The sequence below is a fragment of the Pleurodeles waltl genome, chromosome 9 (assembly GCF_031143425.1).
Source record: "Pleurodeles waltl isolate 20211129_DDA chromosome 9, aPleWal1.hap1.20221129, whole genome shotgun sequence".
Taxonomy (NCBI): domain Eukaryota; kingdom Metazoa; phylum Chordata; class Amphibia; order Caudata; family Salamandridae; genus Pleurodeles; species Pleurodeles waltl.
In genome coordinates, this window is record NC_090448.1 from 300,491,935 (window position 1) to 300,512,756 (window position 20,822).

Sequence of the window (20,822 nt, forward strand, 5' to 3'; positions counted from 1 at the left end):
AAAAGCATTACCAGGTGGAGGCAAGTTTGACAGAACAGTACTAAACAATGTTTCCTCATAGTGTATAGTTTTCTATGAATGTAATGTCTATTTAGTATTTATCTATTTTTAAAAGAACTCGTTATGGTTGCATTGATGTCATTTGTAGAATGTTGGAGTTTTGGCCGAAGTTCTGTTACAAGTTAGGTACATAGGTGCATAAAGTGCTGATCCCTCTTAGATCCTGAAAGAAAGACAGTAACACTAAGGCAATCTTCTCTGGTGGTTCTTGAAAATGTTCACCATTCTTTCTTGGATGTTTGTAGTATTTTGGTGTTGTATGTTCTTCCCAATGGCTGCCTCTTTGGCCCCATGTCAGTGTGGAGTGTGATTGTGCATGAATATTTTTTGTTGATGTTATGTTCGGTGAGCAAGGACAGCTTCTGCTTCCTCCCAATGAGGTGCCTGTGTATCTGTATAGAGATTTAAAAAAACGACTTTTAAACTTAAGGACACCCTGCTTCTTCTTCACAGCACTTGTAAGCGGTCCCTTTAGAACATTACACTACAATACTCTTTGAGGAAACTATTCAGATCATCAATGTAAAGAAATATCAAGTAGGCACAACAAACAGAGTGACCAAAGACTGCCTGGCAAATCTTTCAAAACCCAGTGGTCTTGGTTTGTGTCTCAAAATAATCAACCAATGCCCACTTCAATGTATCATTGTTTTACACCATGGGACATGCTCAGGATTTACTGTGATGGCAAAGATAAACTGCAACAGTAAACAAATAAAATAAGCAATACCGTAAGAAAAGAATAATAATGTAATGTCTAGTTGCCACAAAAAGGTATAAACACAAAGAGGAGAAAAGGGGGTTCCAAAGAAGGTCAAATAATTCCACCATTTATATTGTCTCCTTTGGAAATCAGTGCGAGTCAAATGAACAAAGTAAGGGATCTGAAAAAATACCAACACCCTGACTTCCATCCTCAGTTGCAGAACCTTGTCCTTCTTCACTGGAGCAGTGGAGAAAACACTGATACATAGAGAGGTCCCAGGCAGAGCAACAGAAGTTTAAGCAGCATTTGGCTGAGTCAGCTTCCAGTTAAATTGATTGATAGCAAAAACATTTATTCAAATTCCACAAATGCCTATCAATGCCAGTGAAATTTCAGAACAGGGGCGCACTACCAGTGCACACACATATAGCCTCCTTAACATGCTAGGAAGGGTGTGCTACTCATATATTTGAGGCGTTATACTTACCTTACAAAGTAAGTGTGTTAACCTTTCTCTCTCTGTCTTGCATTGAGATAACTCCACAAGATAGGGTGGCTGGTCATCCACTTTAGATTAGGTGATCGATCAGCTACCATTGCTAGACTTGGTAGATTTATCATTATCACTCTCCCAAAAATAAAGCTGTCAGTATATATGTGGAACTTTTCAGTGGAACGTGGACTAAATGACATCTGACTTACGTGCCCAATAGGGTTTACAGGTATTTAAACCTACCTTCAGGCATACAGAGCGAGTTGAAGCTTGGCTTACCATTATTAAGTTAGGTAACAGTAACACATGTTAGTTACAGCACTTAAAAATGTGAAATGAAATGCTACAATATAGCAAGTTAATAAGTTATTATTGTGAAAGTGGTGAACCCTTTATTTTCGTGGTCTTTCATGGTGGCGAAATCTCAAGGGGAAACATGAGTAGGGTGTTGGAAGCAATTGATCAGTATAATTCGCATCAGGAAGAATCCTTCAATGAAGGGATTAGTACTTCCACCATGTATCAATTGGTTTTCATTTAACACAAAACACTAACACAACCCCAGAGTCTCCTTCATTGCCCCTAATTTCAGGTTTACTTACCTAAGGGCTCCACAAGCTTGAATTATCTGTATGTGTCATTGTGATTAACTAGATCTAGATAAAGAAAAACAAAAGTTGCTAGGGGATGTAGATTGCTACTCAGTGACCAATTGGTAATGCAGTGTATTCGCTCAAGCAGTGAGATGGCAGCCTTTTGCTGAGCGAAAAAACAGAACTTCAAATAGGTCTGGAGGTGGAGAGATTTGTGGCGATTCAAAAAGCTTTGATTACTACTTAGTTTTAGGAGAGACAAGAGAGGTACTTGTAAAATAACCAGGATTGATAGCTACAACAAGGTAGGTCTGTTTTTTGTTAATCCTTAATCCTTTCAATTTTTAATTTGGTGATCTACGCAAAAGGAAGGATTTGTATTTGTATTAGAAGCATGGATGGTTCTCCGGAGCTACACATACCGCAGCCCTCAATGAAGGTCTAGCAAGATGTAACAAAAGCAAAACATTTGGGATTTCATACTAGGTCATATTATGTACTGACACTGCCGGTGGAATCTTCTAATTTGTAGTGGGAGAAACACAGAGACAGGCTTTGATATCTCACTTATTGGTACATTCAAATGTATTTATTTAGGGAGTTGTAACCTGACACTTTGAAGGTTCAAATCTGAAAACGTCTTGAAGTTATAAAGTATGAGAGTTCAAATATTCCAAAGTAAGAATGAGTTAATCTTTTGCAGAATGATAACTAAGGTGAGACCCATGATCTAAGGTTAAAAAAACATCATAAGACTTGTGTAAGTGTACATAGATACCATGCAAACGCAAAAGTAATGTTTAGAGGTTTTGTTGAATAAAAAAAAAAAAAGGATTTCTTTCAACACTTTAATAAATGAAAGTGTGTTTGTGTGTGTTGAATATGCACATGTGTGCCCATACTCACCTATTTCAGGTGCAACTATCCACAAGACGTAAGCTAAGGGAAATCTATCCATGTAGATACTCTCTTAAAATTGTTGATGAAATGGGCTATTGCCCTGTGTCTGTTAGCGATAAGGATGTGTGTATAATCTAGACATTTGTCCCAAGGAAAATCAAAATCCTGTGGCGACTAGCCAGGCTGCAAATAAGAGATAACAGAGGTAGTCAATAGCATATGTTCAGTCTTTGCTGACTGTGCCTGCTGAGACAGTCTGATTCTGAGTGTCTGTGCCAGCCATTTGCTTACCACTAGCTCAATTGTGAATTCATGAAACACAGTGATGTCCTAAAGTGCATATTTTGAATTAAACTTGCAGCCTGGTTATAGCTGATCTCTTTTGTTTCCCTTAATGAAGTGTTTGGAGGCCCTTGCCCAGCAACAGTTATAATCAAAAGTGTATACTAAATTGTCAAAAATATGATGTATGGAGGGAAGATATGCGCGAAAACACTGCCCCCTCATGCCCCATCATTTCTCACCCAGCTACTATTTTCTTCTTTCTGTCTGTTGGTTCCTCTTTTCCCCTGCTTCAGTAATTTGACAGTTCTATCGTAAATATGTCTAGTTGTAAGTATTTTGTTTTTCTTTCTCACCTTGCTGTTGTTTTGCCCTGTGGCCCCTAATTTACATCATAGGCCACTATGGCAGAAGGTGAGGTGAGCGGAACTGAAACATGTGCCCCACAAAAGAACGAGGGCATATCAAGGCCAGCAGCATTCTCTCCTGTAAGTAGTGCCACTTTTCTCACACCCCTGCCCTTTCCAGGTGTCTTTCCATGGATTGTACCCTGTAACTCAACCCACACTCATTACCCAGACAACCCCTCTGAAGTCATCTGCTTCCTTGGAATATGCAGTACTTCCTCTGTGGGAAATCTGAAGTAGTTGGAAACACTATCAAGGATGGTGTCTTTCATGGGAGCCTGCAAAGTTCAGAAACACATACAGTAATATCACTTCCCAAGGGCAGGCATTGGTGGTATGAATATAAAATACAGCAGGTGATTTCACCCTAGAAATCCAATTTACTAACAATAATACAGCACAGAAATTTATATCATGGTATTCTCCATCATCTATCTGCACTGGAGTGACATTGCTGGATTCCCCATTATTCATCTGCACAGAAAGTGACATCACTAGTTTCCCACCTATGGCTCTCTGCGCTCTTTGCTCCTCCTAAGATCTATTTAATTGTGGCTGCTGTGCAGATGTGCCACTGGCATGCCGAAGTCACTCCAAACCAAGCCCCTCTGTGCCCATCCGTACCTGGACTGCGCCCAGTGCCATGAACCTTGGTTCTCTCCTACCCACTGATAACCTGTTGCGCTCCTCCATACTTTCAACCCGGCTGGCGCTCACGGCACTGCTACCACACCACACAACAGAGGCCGAGCATTCACTTGCACCTCCTGCAAGTTCTCATACTTTCACCCACATCTTACACCAACCAATCCCACATGAACAGCCCGCATCCCCCCTCTCACTCACACAAACCAGCCATCTGCTCACGCTCACACAGACCAAACAACATACCATGTGTGCATGCATTGTCCTCAACACCCGCTTACTCACCAAATATACCACTGAGATATAGGACCTACTGCACAACCATCCAGACCTGCTCGTTCTCATAGAAACACGGCTAAACCCAACCTCGGAACCCCACATTGTTAATGCCTTCCTCACTGGCTACAAGCTCATTAGGTAAGGCTGCCAGCACAAGCCCGAATGTGGAGTCACCATCATATGCGAAGATACCATCTGCTGCACCACTGACGCAGCCACCCCCAACAGCTACATGGATCACCTCATGATCAAGATACGCATCACAGCCAACTTCTACCTGCGTGGAACCGTTGTGTCGACAAACCAGTAACTATGACCTGGACAGGCTATGCCTTTGTCTGTTTCACCATACCCATTCTTCAGCATCAGAAACCTTACACCAACATAACCACCCGCCGAAGCTGGAAAAGCATCTCATATGAGAAGTGTGCTTCTGGCCTCTCCAAGCACTAACCCAACTACACAAGCAACTTGCTGAAAGCCATCAAAAACCTCAACAGATGGATCACTACACACACAGACACTGTGGCTCTCCTCAAGTGCAACCTAACAGCCCAACCACAGGCCAGCTGTTATAGAGTGGAACTCAGGCTGACAAAATGCCACTGCAAGCACCTGGAGCACAAACAAAGACCACCACAGATAAAGACATCTTCAAAGCAGCTCTAAGACTCTACCATCAGCAAATACGAAAGACAAAGTGCACAGCTCTTGCAGATCACTTTGACACCAGAACTAACAGCAGCAAGAAAATCTTCATAATCATCAAATATTTCAGCATTTCTCCAGCAACAGCACCCCTCGCAAGACATTTGCAACAAGCTTCTTCTGTAAAAAACACCTCCATATACAGCAACTTTAACACTTAACCGTACCCCATCACCATTGCAACTCAACTTCCTAACAAGACCAATGAACGAACCCTGACTTTGTGGCCTGTTGTCACCACTTTTGAAATAATTACTACCATGAAGACCATCAACTTGGGGGCTCCATCTGAACCTTGCCCCCGCCATGCCTTCACCAAAGAACTCCTACTGATCAATAAAGCACTAAAACCCACCCTCAGTGCCTCTGTTGACTCAGCCTCATCCCTGGCTACTTGAAAACATGCCACTGTCATGCCCCTGCTCATGAAACCATCCACTGAACCAGACACGCTTTCCAGCAACAGATTCTTCACATTCCTACCATATCCAGCAAAGATCTTAGAGAAACTTAGAGAATCAACCAATGTCTTTTTGACCACCTCAGCAACCACTGGCTCCTCGACTCCACGTAGTTGGGATTGAGGCCTAACCACAGTGCAGAAACTGCACTCATCATCACCACAGACAACATCTGCATATTCCTTGACACAGGTGACATGGCAGCCCTCATTCTCCTGGACCTCTCTGCAACATTTCACGTGGTGTCACACCACTTCCTCTACGCATCCAAGGACCCACACTCTGCTACATCTGCTCCTTCTCAACAAATAAAGGACAAGCAGGCAGTCTACAGTTTTATTCCTGGGAAGCCCTCAAACATATCCTCAGAGTGCCTCAAGTCTCATCTCTTAACCCCATCCTCTTCAATGCATACATGTTCCTTCAGGCCAGTGTCATCCACGTACAAGACATCAACATCCTCTCCTACACAGATGAAATGCAACTCCTATTCTCTCTCTCGGACAAGGCCCCCGAGACAAGAAACAAGTTCACAACCTGCATGACCGAAGTTGCTAACTGGATGTAAACCAACTCCATCAAGCTTAACTCTATCAAGATAGAAGTAGTGAACTTTGGCAAGAACACCTTGCCAGTGGACTTCAACTGGTGACTGACTGAACTCAGATCCACACCCAGAACCCTCTTGAAGAACCTCAGAATAATCATCAACAACAAACTGGACATGACCGCACAAATCAACACAGTCAGTCCATCCTGCTCCCACATCTTGAAGATGCTGAAGAAGATCTTCAAATGGCTCCCTAGATGCACTAGAAAAACTGTCACACATGCCCTAGTAACCCCGTAGTTAGACTGTGGGAACACCCTCTACACCAGGTTCACTGAGCAACTCACTAGAAGACTACAAATAATCCAGTACACAGCAGCCAGACTCACCCTCAACTACCCCACACAGAGCTCACTTCACACCACACCTCATGGAACTGCACTGACTCCTAATACACAAATGCTCTCAATTAAAACTCCTCACTCACACACTCTGGGCAATACACAACTCAGGCCTCACCTACCTGAACAGTTGCATCTCCTTCCACCAACCACCCAGACACCTCTGCAGGACTTCTAACTATAGATCCTAAAGATACACAGAACCAGATCAGGAGGACAGCCATTCTCTTAAATCACTCATGAAGTGTTGAACTAACTCCCAGTCCACATCAGAGCCTTTTAAATTCTGCAAGAATTGGAAGACCTGACTTTTCAATTACCCAACCTGTTATACGTAGGGCCACGCACACACACTTGCTCAGCCCCAAGACATCCTTGTGAGTGATAGTGCACTTTACAAATAAACAGAATGTAACATAACACATCCTGAGAGAAAACAATGTGCTTTAGCAAGAAGTGTATAAAGAGCAAAGATGGGCTAGCAGTACCTGCTCCAGTACAAATTTTGGCACAAAGCCATTTCCCTAAGGGTGAGTAAAATGTATAAACATGTTCAAATTATACAGGTAACAAAGAGAAATATCATATGATATTCTTCTTCCTTCTTAATTTTGTTTGCTTTTATTTGATGCTAGGATTTCACGTAAAGCCAGGACAATCTAAGTAAATCTGGCTTTGTACTGTCATTACAAAAAGTAGATTGGTACTGGTGGTTGCGCCACAAAGCACTGCATTGCATGTGCATTGATGCTCATAAAAGGTGTGACATGATTGCAGGGATGCAGGCCTGGAATCTGCACCATCACTTAAGTAATACAAAAGATACATGTACAGGCAGAGGATGTAAACCTCGCTGGGCATAGAAATCCTTCGACAATTGTATCTCAAGCTCAAGAGGCAGAGATCCCACCACCAGAGGGAGATGAAAGGATAAGGGGCATCTGTGCAGTATAGAGCACTGGATGAGGATGAAAGTACCATAGACCGTGAAACAGCATTAGTAGTATCTGAGGTCTAGGGAACATAGGGTCCTTGAGTAGGGAGAAGTGCAAGACAGAAAGGAAAATACTTGGAAGTGTCTAAAGCAAAGTGTCTGATATAAGGCTTGAAGCAGAATGGAAGTATGAAAGGTAGCTATTGTGAAAATGAATGGAGGTCATAGGGCTGCTATTCCAGATATTTCATCCCACCACCTGATTTAACCTGAACCATTCAGTGATCTCTCGGAAACATCCGTAGGGATACTCTGGCAATCGAACATTCTCACTGAGCAATGTTAATACTTTTGTCAACCCCAGTATTGTTACACCTGCATGATGCTGCATATCGATCTGTATGTGTGGCACAATGCGTATGTTAAACTCTGCTTGTGTAAGACTATACATGTGTGAATGTGTGCAGCTCTTTTTTGCCACTGACCAACTGTACAGGTGTCACAGAGTGTTTTCATGGGGACATAGACAAGTCTCTATTCTGAAGCCCTATAAATCATTGAATTAAACCATATATGAATGAAATTGCATCGTTCTGAAAACTGTATGAGAAACAATATGGTGTGAAAATCTGTGTGTGTGGTGGGGTTGGGTGTATGTGTGTGTTTAAGTCTTAAGTATGTGTGTCTCTGCATTTCTTGTTCTGTACAACATGAGACAACATGTGTATGAGAAGTCTGCATTTACTGCATCAGTGTTTAAGATTGATGATATTGCCAACATCACCTGTTTTCTTCCCTGAGGCTTGCTTTTTGTCCTTTACAGGCAGCTTTATTGAATTCATTTCCTGCCATCTTCGATGAGTTGTTGCAGATGTTTACTGTACAGGAGGTGGCAGAGTTTGTTCGTGGAACTCTGGGGAGCATGCCAAGCACAGTGCACATTGGGCAGTCCATGGATGTGGTGAAGCTGCAGTCCATTGCCCGCACTGTGGACAGTCGCCTTTTCTCCTTCCCAGGCAAGTATGGCATGTTTGCACACAGACCACAGATTTGTGTGGCAACTAAACTACTTGTGTTAAAAGAGATGAACAGAGTCCATGCAGTCAATGATGAGTGGTGGCAAGAAAGGGTAGAAGTATTTCGAAGATTTTTGAAAATACCTAATTAAAGTTTTTGAGCAGATAATGCAACATGTTTTTTGGGATAGGACAGTCTTCCTCATGGTGTGGAGGTATGTATCCCTTCTCTGAATGCCCGTCTGATTCTGTATCTTGTATCCTTGCTTTCATTTACCCGCCCTCATGTCACACTAATTAGGTATGTGTGCAGAGGCCCAGGGATGTCCTTGACTGTATAAGGTCCTGGACCTTTGGCGAGAAGGGGATACCATACATTTCCTCTTAGTGGAAAGAGGACTACTGTCACTGTATTGGGTATAGCACATTTAACATTTGTAACCGCCTTCTGTATTTTTTGGAATTATAGTGTGACCATACCTTTTTATCTGAATCACCGAAACCATGGCCTACAAACCCTCTTTGGGTAAATTTCTGTTGTTATGTGAATACCTCAAACTGACATCTTGTGTGTATGTTAAGTGTGTATGAGAATGTAAAGTGTGTGTAGCACATGTGCAGTAATATCACTCTGTGTATAAATGAATCCAAGCATTAGCCAGTGAGATTTTTTTTCAATCCCTCTGATTTTGCATGGTTCAATATGGGGAATGATAATAGCTTCACCATACACTGTAAGTGTATTACCTGCGTTCCTGTGGCTGGAGGGTGGCGATCCAGATGCTAAAGCGAGGAACACAGAGACAGGGCTACCTGTAGAAATTCCTTGAGGATTTCTACTAGCAAGTGTCAGCTGACTAGTTCTTCCTGGGCTCTGCCAGTCAAATGATTTTAGTTGTAAGGGGTAGAACTGCAGTTTCTGCTCTGCAAGGTAATTAATTTTCTCAATCAGGCCTGCCCTCATTACTGCTTCAGAGAGGCTGAATACAGCCAAGTGCAGAAACCTCACAGTTAATTGTGCCTGTGTTGTGGGTATTACACTTTGAAGACCGCTCCAGTGCTACCTGCTGGGTAAAGCATCACACTACACAAAGACTGTGCCTAGAGAGCAGCCTGAGAAGGGCACCTGAAATAAGAGCCACCCCAGACTTTCTGAAGTTTAAGAAAGTGATTCCAAATCCACTTTCAAGAAAATGTGTGGAGAAGCGAAACCCAAACCACTCCTTTTTGTTCCAGTTCCAATTCCTTCATAACCACAGAGGAGAGTGCTCCACAACGCCCTTGAAACAACTGCTATGGGTCCAGGGCTGGTGTGTCTGTTTAATAGCCATTCTCACCGAGGTGAGGGGACTTCACTTGAAGTCTGCACTCTCTGCTGGAAGAGCTGAGGGTCTGGCTAGTGCCTAAAAGCCTGTCTGTCTGCCTGCTGAGTGAGGCAAGGAGGCTGATTGGTGAAGCTCAGATTGTCCCATGGACTGAGGAACACCTAACAAAAGCAGGCTACCTGAGACCGAAACCATGTGTGATCAGCTGCATGGGGTCCTCTGTTCTCTAAGAAAGGTTCCTGGGACTGCAGCTGCTGTGGTAACTGGGCTGACCAGATCAGGACTGCAACTGCTATGGTGAGTGCATTGGCCTGCTTATGGCTGCAACTGCTGTAGTGACTGTGTTGGTCCAGTTGGGACTGCAGCTACTGCAATGATTGCGACCACTGGGTTATTTACCTTCTTCGGTGCCCATCAAATTGCCTAGTCTGAACGAACTCCATATTTATGGCCAGATGGCCGCCCATCAAAGCTGAACTAAGCCCGAGCAGCCACCTGCAAAGACGTGAAGGCAGTTATGGGCCTCCTTAGTGGCATCTAGAAGTGGCTTTAATCCACGTGAACCCCCATCTAATGGATGGACAGTGAGGACACCAGATGCATGCTGGGTGAGCATGAACAACACCACCAGGAGTAAGAAGATTTAAAATACGTGCACAGCTCAATTGTAGGGCAGTGGAAAACTACAACTTAGTCATTCTGCCTTAATTGCTGCAGGGGATAAACCTATCAGGGGGTCTTCCAGGAGAGATTAGCACCAGGGGAATCAATGGGTGTAGCACCACACGGGACCACTGTACCCAGGGTTACTGACCTGTGCACTGGATTACACTGTATACTTAATAATACTGCTGTGTATTTAAAAAGTAATTTATTTTCTTAAACATTGGCAGATGTAAAGTAAATAACATTGAAATTAATAGGTTTACTTTTCTGTCGTGAGGTCTTCATCGTGGGGTGACATTTAGGGTAATTACTGTGACACGTGGGATCCTGGAACAATTCTGCTTGATGTTATCAAAACAAAAACCAAAGTATAAAGCATTTGAAATATTTTTTTTAATGTTTTCGAACACCTGTTCCAGTTACGGTCAAGTGCGGATGGCCCTTTATAGCGCTAATTTTTCTGCTTCTTGCCAGCCCCAGCTATCGATGTTAGGGCTGATGCACATCCTCTTGGACATAGAGTCCTGTCCTTTTGTCACCAGTGTACTTTGGTTATACATTGTCCAAAAAAAGCGTGGTTTTCGTTTCAAGTTATTTTTCCCGAGGGGGCCCCTGTTTAAATTTTAGACAGAAGGCAGAACCCTGAGATCTACTTTCAGATGTAGAGCCACCATTTAGGATAGAGCCTGGTTGATTACGAACATGCATAGAAAGTCCCACTACACTACTGTCTGAAGCTCTGGCATTTACTCATTGTTCTCACAGCAAAGTCAAATCTATGCGTGTCTTGATTTAGAAGTGTAGGTGTTCTACCACAATCCAGAAGTCTAGTGGCCAGATGTACGACCATATTTTTGCGACTCACAATTTGCAATTTTTTGCAAGTCGCAAAACAAAATGTACAACAGTGTCTAAGACACTGTTAGCAATTCCTAAGTGGGTCGCAAGGAACATGCCTCATGAATATTCATGAGGCAGGTCACAATTTATGACCCATTTGGGAATGCCTGGCACTCACAGGGATGGTGGCCTGTTGGGGTTAGCAGACCACCAGGCTTGTAACTGCTTTTTAAATAAACACACTTAGGTGCAACCCAGTATTCCCCTAGGAACTGGGTACAGACAATGTCTCACTTAAAAATGCTCCTAGAGGAATTATTTCGATATAGTATGCGTACATATTATCCAGTCTTCAATTAATGAATATGACAACTCCGTACTGTTAAAATCCAATATATTACTGTTATAATGATGCACGATCAATTAACAAGAGTATGTTAAGATTTATTCCAGGTGCCATCAACCAAAACAGGCCACACACTCCATTCAGCTTTGCCCAACTGATTCCGAACTCCACGTTTCCTCGCGATCCCGAGAACCTTCGGATCACAGTGTTCTCAGGGAGACCGCGAGGACACTGACACTACTGTAAGTCAGTAAATATAACACATCCCCCTTACTTTCACAACTACTAAATAGGAATACAGAACAATTATAAAATAACAATGAAAGGAAGTACAGAGAAATATAAAAACACAGTATATAAAAAACATATATGTCTCAAGACACAAAATCCTTTAGCCAACGTGGCTTGCGATGAACTCTGAAGTTCCATTTTAACTCAGTAGAGATTTCAGGCATGTTGTCTTGATGCATAAGTCTGTTGGATTCACCAGAAGTTAGAAAGTCCTTGGATCCACTGTGCACATGAGATTTCCGCAAGTCCTGACTGTGAGATCCAGATGGTTTACTCCACTTCACAATCCTGGACATGCTCCATGCATCACCATTGTCTAAAATCACAACATTCCGTCTAACTTCCTTGATGCAGAATGGACCCATGAATCCTGACATCCCTTTCTTCCCAAAACCAGGTTTCTTCACTTGTACCCTATCACCTACATACCATTTTACTTCAGATGCATTATGTTTGAAATCAAATCTATTTTTATACTTTTGCTGATAAGACCTTCTCAATTCAGGACCCTTATTCAACTTCTCACCTAGCTGATCTGATTGTCGCAACATTCCATCCATCCATGCAGGATTCATTTTAGTACAACGCACTCTTCCTCTTAAATACACAAAAGGAGAAATTGAAGTGACCATATTGGGGGTGTTGCGATGTGCCCACCACATTTCTCTAAGCAAATCATGAAGTGGCATTCTAGTCCGAACAGCCTCTTGAACACAATATTTCACCATTCTGTTCATCCTTTCAGCAAGACCATTAGCTCGAGGTAGGTACAGAGCTGTTCTCAGATGTAATATAGCCAACAACTTCGGGAAATCTTGCATTTCCTGAGAAGTCAATTGCACTCCATTATCCGTCACTAATTGACTGGGCACTCCTTCACGCGAGAACTCCTCTTTAAGAAATTCAATCACAGCATTAGTGTCTAGAGTGCCTACACACTTTGTTACAACCCACTTCGAGGTATAATCTACCAGAAGCATCACATAACGTTCATTTGCAGGTAATAAGTGAAATGGGCCCATGAAATCAAGCCCCAACTTCATCCAAGGTCTTTTTGGTACATTAACAGGGGAAAGTGGAGTTTTGACTACAGACTTGCATTTATCACTGTGTGCACAGGATACACAGTCTTTAACTACAGCCTCAACATCTCGGTCTAAACCTGGCCACCAATACACTTCTCTAAGCCTACATTTAGTAAAATTTCTACCCATGTGGCCTTCATGGGCTAAATTGACAATCTTATCCCTTACGCCCATAGGAGGAATAGTTTTACTCCCTCTAAACAACTCCTCATCATTACAACAAAGTTCATCTCGTACATTCCAAAACCCCTTCAAGTCATCAGGAACATCTTTAAATTCTGGCCACCCCTTTACAATAAATTCAACAAGTATCTTCCTAGAAAGATCTTCTTCTCTCACACTCTTCCATACCTCTTCAGCTATAGCTATTTCTCTCACCCAATTTATTACTCCAACATCATCCAACCTTTCATCTCCACTGTCAATGGAGGCTCGGAACAAGAAATCCGCTACACAGTTCCTTGTACCAGGTATATATTCCACTTGAAAATTGTAGTCTAATAGGCCTTCAACCCACCTTTTTATTCTGGGTGACAAGTCTTCATTTTTCTTTGAGGAAAAAATTTGGACAAGGGGCTTATGGTCAGTTCTCACTACAAAAGGCAAACCCCATAAATAAAACTTAAAATGCTTGATTGCCCAAGAACAAACAAGAGCTTCCCTCTCAATGACCGAATAATTCTGTTCTGCATCCTTAAGGGAACGGGATGCAAAAGCAATAGCCTTTTCTTCTCCCTCCACCTTCTGAGTTAATACAGCCCCCAATCCATTAATGCTTGCATCAGTATACAATATAGTTTTAGCAAAACTGTTAAAATGTCCTAAAGTCGGCATCTTGCCAATACTGTTTTTCACCAATTCAAAAGACACCTTACACTCTTCAGACCAATTGAATTCAGTACCTTTTTTAAGAAGAGACCTCAAAGGTTGAACTATACTGGAAAAATTCATAATAAATTTGGAGTAATACTCTGCCAGGCCCAGGAACGATCGTACACTATCTTTATCTTTTGGTTCAGGAGCTAGGATAATGGAATTAACTAGCTCCAGTTTGGGCTTTATGCCTTCACCTGAAATGGTATGACCCAAATAAGAAACAGAAGTGACCCTTAACTTACATTTTTGCATCTTTACAGTTAAACCAGATGAAGACAGTTTCCCTAATACTCTTCTTAAAATCTTGTCATGTTCACCTAGCGTTCTTCCATGTACCAAGATATCATCCTGGAAAAATAGAATGCCAGTTACACTTTCTAAAACCTTTTTCATAATTCGTTGAAAACAAGCGGCAGCCGAGGCTAGCCCAAACGGCATCCTCAAGAATCGGTGCGCTCCCAACGGCGTCACAAAAGACGTCAAATGTCTAGAATCAGGATGAAGGACAATTTGGTGGTAAGCCGACGATAGGTCAAGAACACTGAAAAACTTTGAGCCATTCAACCCTGATAATTCTTCTGAAATATTCGGCAAAGGTTGACGATCCACCCAAATGTGTTTGTTGAGCTCCCTGAGGTCCACACACATGCAAATCTGTTTCCCACCTTCCTTCGGTGCCAAACCTACTGGGGCTAACCACTCAGAAGATTCAATTTCTTCAATTACGCCCAAATCCAACAATCTTGTAAGTTCTTTCTTGAGAGGTTCTAACATTAATCTTGGGACTTTTCTCACTTTCTGCACCAAAGGAGTTGCATTACTCTTGAGAATTATCGTGTTCAAAACCATTAAGGCACCCCAGCTTATCATTGACACAGAAGGAAATTCCTCAAAAATATCAAGATTGGTATCTTGCTCATTCACCACCAAGACTTGACATGCAGCGTTAGGATTTAACTTAATACCCATATCCCGCTGATGTCGCCAGCCCAACAAATTGTCCCCTCTTTTGGCTACATAAACCTTTCCTACAGTCATTTTATCTTGAAATTGAATTGTCATAACCTTATAACCTATTATGTCAATCTTGGTGCCACCATAACTCACTGGACTAATATCTGGTTCTTCTAAAGGACCATATATATTGCCAAATATTGTGTACCAATTCTTGTCCCCTACCATGGTGTATGGAGATCCTGAGTCTGCCAGCACCTTAACAACTTTGTCATCTATTCTAACAGCACATTCAGGCATAACTATAGGTCCCTCATCCACAGTTCCTACACTGTTTACAACATAACCATCACCATACTTCACGCAGAACACCATTTTGCCCATATTGTCCGTAATAGAATCTACATTCAACTGTTTTTCAGCTTTGCAAACACTTGCATAGTGGCCACTTTTTCCACACTTCCTACAAACAGAATTCTTAGCGTAACAATTTGAACTGTTAGCAGTATGTCCTGAGTTGCCACAACGGTAACATCGCATTTCTTTATTTTCTTTTCCTTTTTTGTTGTCGAAACTGACTTTTAACACTTCATCACGATCACTAGTCACTTTTATAGTATCAGATTCAGAGACAGAGGCCCTCATTCTGACCCTGGCGGTTCTCTACCGCCAGGGCCAACGGGGGCGGGAGCACCGCCGACAGGCCGGCGGTGCTCCCTTGGTCATTCTGACGGCGGCGCTTTGGCCGCGGTCAGAACGGGAAAACCGGCGGTCTCCCGCCGGTTTTCCACTGCCCCTTAGAATCCTCCAAGGCGGCGCAGCTCGCTGCGCCGCCGAGGGGATTCTGACCCCCCCTACCGCCATCCTGTTCATGGCAGGAAAGCCGCCATGAACAGGATGGCGGTGGGGGGGTCGCGGGGCCCCTGGGGGCCCCTGCCGTGCCCATGCCCATGGCATGGGCACGGCAGGGGCCCCCTAACAGGGCCCAACTAGGCTTTTCAGTGTCTGCGATGCAGACACTGAAAAGCGCGACGGGTGCTGCTGCACCCGTCGCACGCCTTCCACTCCGCCGGCTCGATTCCGAGCCGGCTTCCTTGTGGAAGGCGCTTTCCCGCTGGGCCGGCGGGCGATCTGAATCAGATCGCCCGCCGGCCCAGCGGGAAAGTCAGAATACCCCTCGCGGTCTATTGACCGCGGGGCGGTATTCAGACGGCTTCCGACGGGCGGGCGGCAACCGCCGCCCGCCTAGGTCGGAATGACCACCAGAGTGTGTTCCAGGATCATGCATTTCTTTAATCCAGTTGCTGGTGCTTTCCATTCCTTCCACTATTGCAATCGCCTCTCTCAGATCAGGGTTTTTTGTTAACAACTTTTCTTGCACACGTCTATTGTTGGTACAACGCACTAGCTGATCTCTGATAAGAGAGTCAGTAAGGTCACCAAAATCACATGTACGCGCTAAAGTTCGCAGGGAAGCAACAAAATTTCCTACACTTTCTGTTTTCCCTTGAGTTCTGGCAAAGAACTTATGTCTTTCAAGGACTATATTTAGCTTGGATTCAAAATGTAGTGCTAACATTTTGGTTGACATCTCGTACACATTTCTTGGTTCACCTTCAGCTCCACCAATCTGCAATATTTCCAAACTGTCATATATATTCCTGCCTTCCACTCCTAAATTGTGCAGAAGTACACTTTGTTTCCTTAAAGGGGAAAACTTTTCACCTCCAATCCCTATTAAATAGGAATCAAATAGATTTTTCCAGCGTTTCCACGGCAAGATTGGGTCACCTTTGTTTGATAAAAATGCAGGAGGCTGTGACATTGTAGTATTTGCCATTGTGACAATAATAATACTTGTAAAATCGACATTTCCAACTAGTTCATGAATTGGTGCAAGGAGCTTAATAGCTTTACAGCTGAAGCATACAATAAACTAATCACGTAGTTTGAAGAAAAATAATACACCTAAAATGGCCGCCAAATAACACCAAATATGTATCCGTGTACACAGACAAGTCAAACTCCTTTGAAAATGTTCAATTGTTTTGTGCGTATGCTCAAGAGAAAACAACCGGCAAATCCAAAAGTCGCATCGCACACATGAACGCAGCCCACCGGACACTGTGTCGAGTATCGCAGCGCCTCCTGAAATATCAGCAGTTTCACTGTCCCAATTAGGACAGCATCAGTCACGAAGATCAGGAACGCTTGACCTGTTGAAAACGACGCCCAGCAGTCAACTGGTGTGACTAAACAGTAAGATTCGTGGGTTCATGAGAGGTTGATGGTAACGCTTGTCTCCTCCAGGCTCTCGTCGCCAGTGTTATAATGATGCACGATCAATTAACAAGAGTATGTTAAGATTTATTCCAGGTGCCATCAACCAAAACAGGCCACACACTCCATTCAACTTTCCCCAACCGATTCCGAACTCCACGTTTCCTCGCGATCCCGAGAACCTTCGGATCACAGTGTTCTCAGGGAGACCGCGAGGACACTGACACTACTGTAAGTCAGTAAATATAACAATTACTCAATAGGATTGAGGAAGTTTAAAAAAAATTACAACAATTCCAACAAATGTCCATTTCATAAACAACAACACTGTATATAACCCCTCTAGATCATAAGATTGAATCCCAACTGCGGATCCAGGAAGGGTTTATAACCCTCCTCATGACACAGTTCTGCACAATAATTGCCTGGTTTACAGTCCTAGTTCAAGCAATATCATGGACTTTCAATTCAGTTTGTCAAATGAGAAGGTAATATCGATGTTTCGGCCTGTAGTGGTAGTCAGTGGTCTGTCAGACCATCATCAGGACTCAGTGTTGTTAAATAATACAACAAGTTGCAAAAATAGGCTCTGTAGCAACACACCAGGGGACTTCAACCTACAAGCCCAAGTATACAAATCTTTTAAGTATGGGACTGCTAGCGTTTGTCTCCATCCACATCCGCTCAACACATGCGAGTCAGAATCTTTTGAAGTCCCCTGGTGTGTTGCTACAGAGCCTATTTTTGCAACCTGTTGTATTATTTAATATTTTGACACCCCCATTCACACAGCCAACTTTTGCAAATGGATTACCGCCAATTTGAAATTGGTGGTAACTGTGATTGGTTTGCAACTGCATTCACGCTCACAAAACAATCGTACATGGGCCTGTGGGTCGCTATTAGGAATGGATGCTTTTGGAACACCCCTTTCTAATAGGGAGTCGCAATCCCTATTTTACTAGTCAGTAACAGGTTACTGACTTGCAAAATAGGGATGACACATGCTACAAGGCCATTTTGCTCTAGCAAAAGACTAAGGGGGTCATTCCGACCCTGGCGGTAAATACCGTCAGGGCCGGGGTCCGCGGGAGCACCGCCAACAGGCTGGCGGTGCTCCTTTGGGCATTCTGACCGCGGCGGTACAGCCGCGGCCAGAAATGGAAAGTCGCGGTGTACCGCCGACTTTCCGCTGCCCAGGGGAATCCTCCATGGCTGCGCAGCTTGCTGCGCCGCCATGGGGGATTCCGACCCCCTCACCGCCATCCTGTTCCTGGCGGTTTCGACCGCGAGGAACAGGATGGCGGTGAGGGGTGTCGTGGGGCCCCTGGGGGCCCCTGCAGTGCCCATGCCAATGGCATTGGCACTGCAGGGGCCCCCGTAAGAGGGCCCCACTTTGAATTTCAGTGTCTGCTTAGCAGACACTGAAATTCGCGACGGGTGCTACTGCACCCGTCGCACACCTTCCACTCCACCGGCTCCATTCGGAGCCGGCTTCATCGTAGAAGGGTGTTTCCCACTGGGCTGGCTGGCGGCCTTTTGGCGGTCGCCCGCCAGCCCAGTGGAAACCCAGAATGACCGCCGAAAAAGACCGCGGTACTGTCTTCTGGCGGTTCCCGCTTGGCGGGCGGCTCCCGCCACCCGCCAAGCTTGGAATGACCCCCTAAATTTGCTGTTTGCGACCACCAAAATAGCTTTGTACATCTGGCCCTATATCAACCTGCACTTGTTTCAATTCCACAATATTGATTCCGCAATATTGATATCATCAAGGTAAATAGATATAGACTGAGAAGAAAAGTAAATCTACACTGTTCTATGTATGGTTAATTTGGGTTATGGAGGTTGTGGTTATTCTGATGTCGAAGTATGCGCAAGTTGATATTTTCATCTTAGTGGTATAACAATGCCAGGCAGAACATTTGTATGATTCTGCAAGTACATAGAAAGATAGAGAAAATAGACAGAAGATGTTTGGGACCTGCTGTACAGTAAATGCGTTTATATATGATTCTACTTAGCCAGATTAATTTCCTAAACAGCTGCTCCAAACAGCTAGTCACATGAACATGGTATAAAATCAGAGTTGCTGTGCTTGTTTGTGTATTGAAAATCTGTTTCTCAAATGTGTGCCAGCGATAATTTGTTAGTAGGTATCTTTCTGGATTGTAGCTCTGGCACTTGAATTATTTAGTTTGATAGTTGAATAACAACTTGTTTCTCTTCTCTAGAATCACGACGGATCCTGCTCCCTGTGGTGCTTCATCACATTCATCTCCATCTACGCCAGCAAAAGGAGCTCCTCATTTGCTCAGGAATCCTCAGCAGCATATTCTCCATTATGAAAACAAGCTCTTTGGTGAGCGGTCTGTCCACAAATTTCAGTGTCTCACCCGCAGAAGCAGTCAGTTGCATATCCCTGAATAATATTCCACAGTTGCAGTTTGCCTTTATCTCCTTGCAAACCTCTCATCTTGTCCTTTCACACCTCCCATTTCCTACCACATGTTTGCAAACTATTCTCTTTTCACAGCTCACTTGTCTTCAGTCCTTCTTCTTACAACATCTTAATACATCCCTTTTGTTTTTACTTTTTTGATAGATTTTTTGATTGAAACTGTATAAAGTACAATGGTTAACCACAAAGGGTGTCTCTGCTCTGGTACAGTATGAATATCTGTAAATAGACCAAAGCCCAATCACTTTTATTTATTGTGTAAAAAGATAGGGTTTTAACTTTTCTGAATAGGGGGTGAGAATCTGTTTGACAAAGATGAAGTGGTATTCAATTCCATTTGTACAGCGAGGTACTGCCTCCTAAAGAAGAGTGGCTGTATTGTTTCACAGGGAACGAGCGGGCTGATATGGTATAAATCATTTTTGGATGTATCTCAGACCCATCACATTAAAAGCCTGGTGACAAAAACAGGGAGTTTTGAAGAGAAACCTAATCTTACTCGTCAGCCAAAGTAGTGCAAGCAGGTGTTTAGATATAAGACAGACATTTTTAGTCCAGTTAACAATCAGGCTGCAGTACTTTGAATGGTCTACAGGTGAAACAACTGTTATGTGAAGTCCAACATCCCATGGGATAGAAGGAGAGAACTTTCTAAGAGTCATGACCAAAAGAAACATGTAGACTATGCTTTTGAGATATGCTCATGAAATAATAGGCTTGCATTAAGATGACCCCATGATTTCTAGCAGATGAGATTGGTGGAAGAGGTGTGGGCAGTTCAGCTGGCCACAACATAGAATTCCTCATCCTGAGATTACAAAATGTTAGAATTACAATTTATTAAGTATTTATTCTAAGGTCCTTCACCTTCGTTCACTAGGCAATGGATAACATGCAACACTAGATTTTCAACCTTATTGTGGTAAGAGTGCCATCTAGTCTCAGAGGGAGATGGGCATCATCAGTGTAACAGAAGGTAAAGCCATAAGAGCACTCCTAGCCAGTGGAAAGACACATAGAATAAAGAGTGTTGGGCTGAGAGCAGAGCCCTAAGGGACACCACAGATGTTTCTTGAAAGAATGAATTGAAACAGAGGTAAAATGATTGCTTCAGAGAGATCAGTCAGGAAAGATATACAGCAGGCTAAGACATAGACCCCACTCTGGCCATTTTTAGTTGAAACTGTAGAATATAGAATGACTGTGTCAAATACTGCCCAAAAATCCAATAATATCAAGACAAAAGCATTGCCAAAACACGTGCTA

General features: G+C 43.3%; 1 protein-coding gene across 1 annotated transcript in view; it reads left to right on the top strand.

The window, feature by feature from the left end:
* DOCK3 (dedicator of cytokinesis 3) overlaps positions 1-20,822 on the top strand; it is a 1,331,886-nt gene that overhangs the window by 1,030,066 nt on the left and 280,998 nt on the right. Inside the window, exons 24-25 of the mRNA XM_069206772.1 lie at positions 8,243-8,435; positions 19,330-19,457. Of these exons, the coding sequence (XP_069062873.1) occupies positions 8,243-8,435; positions 19,330-19,457 (321 nt within the window). The remainder of the gene's footprint in view (positions 1-8,242; positions 8,436-19,329; positions 19,458-20,822) is intronic.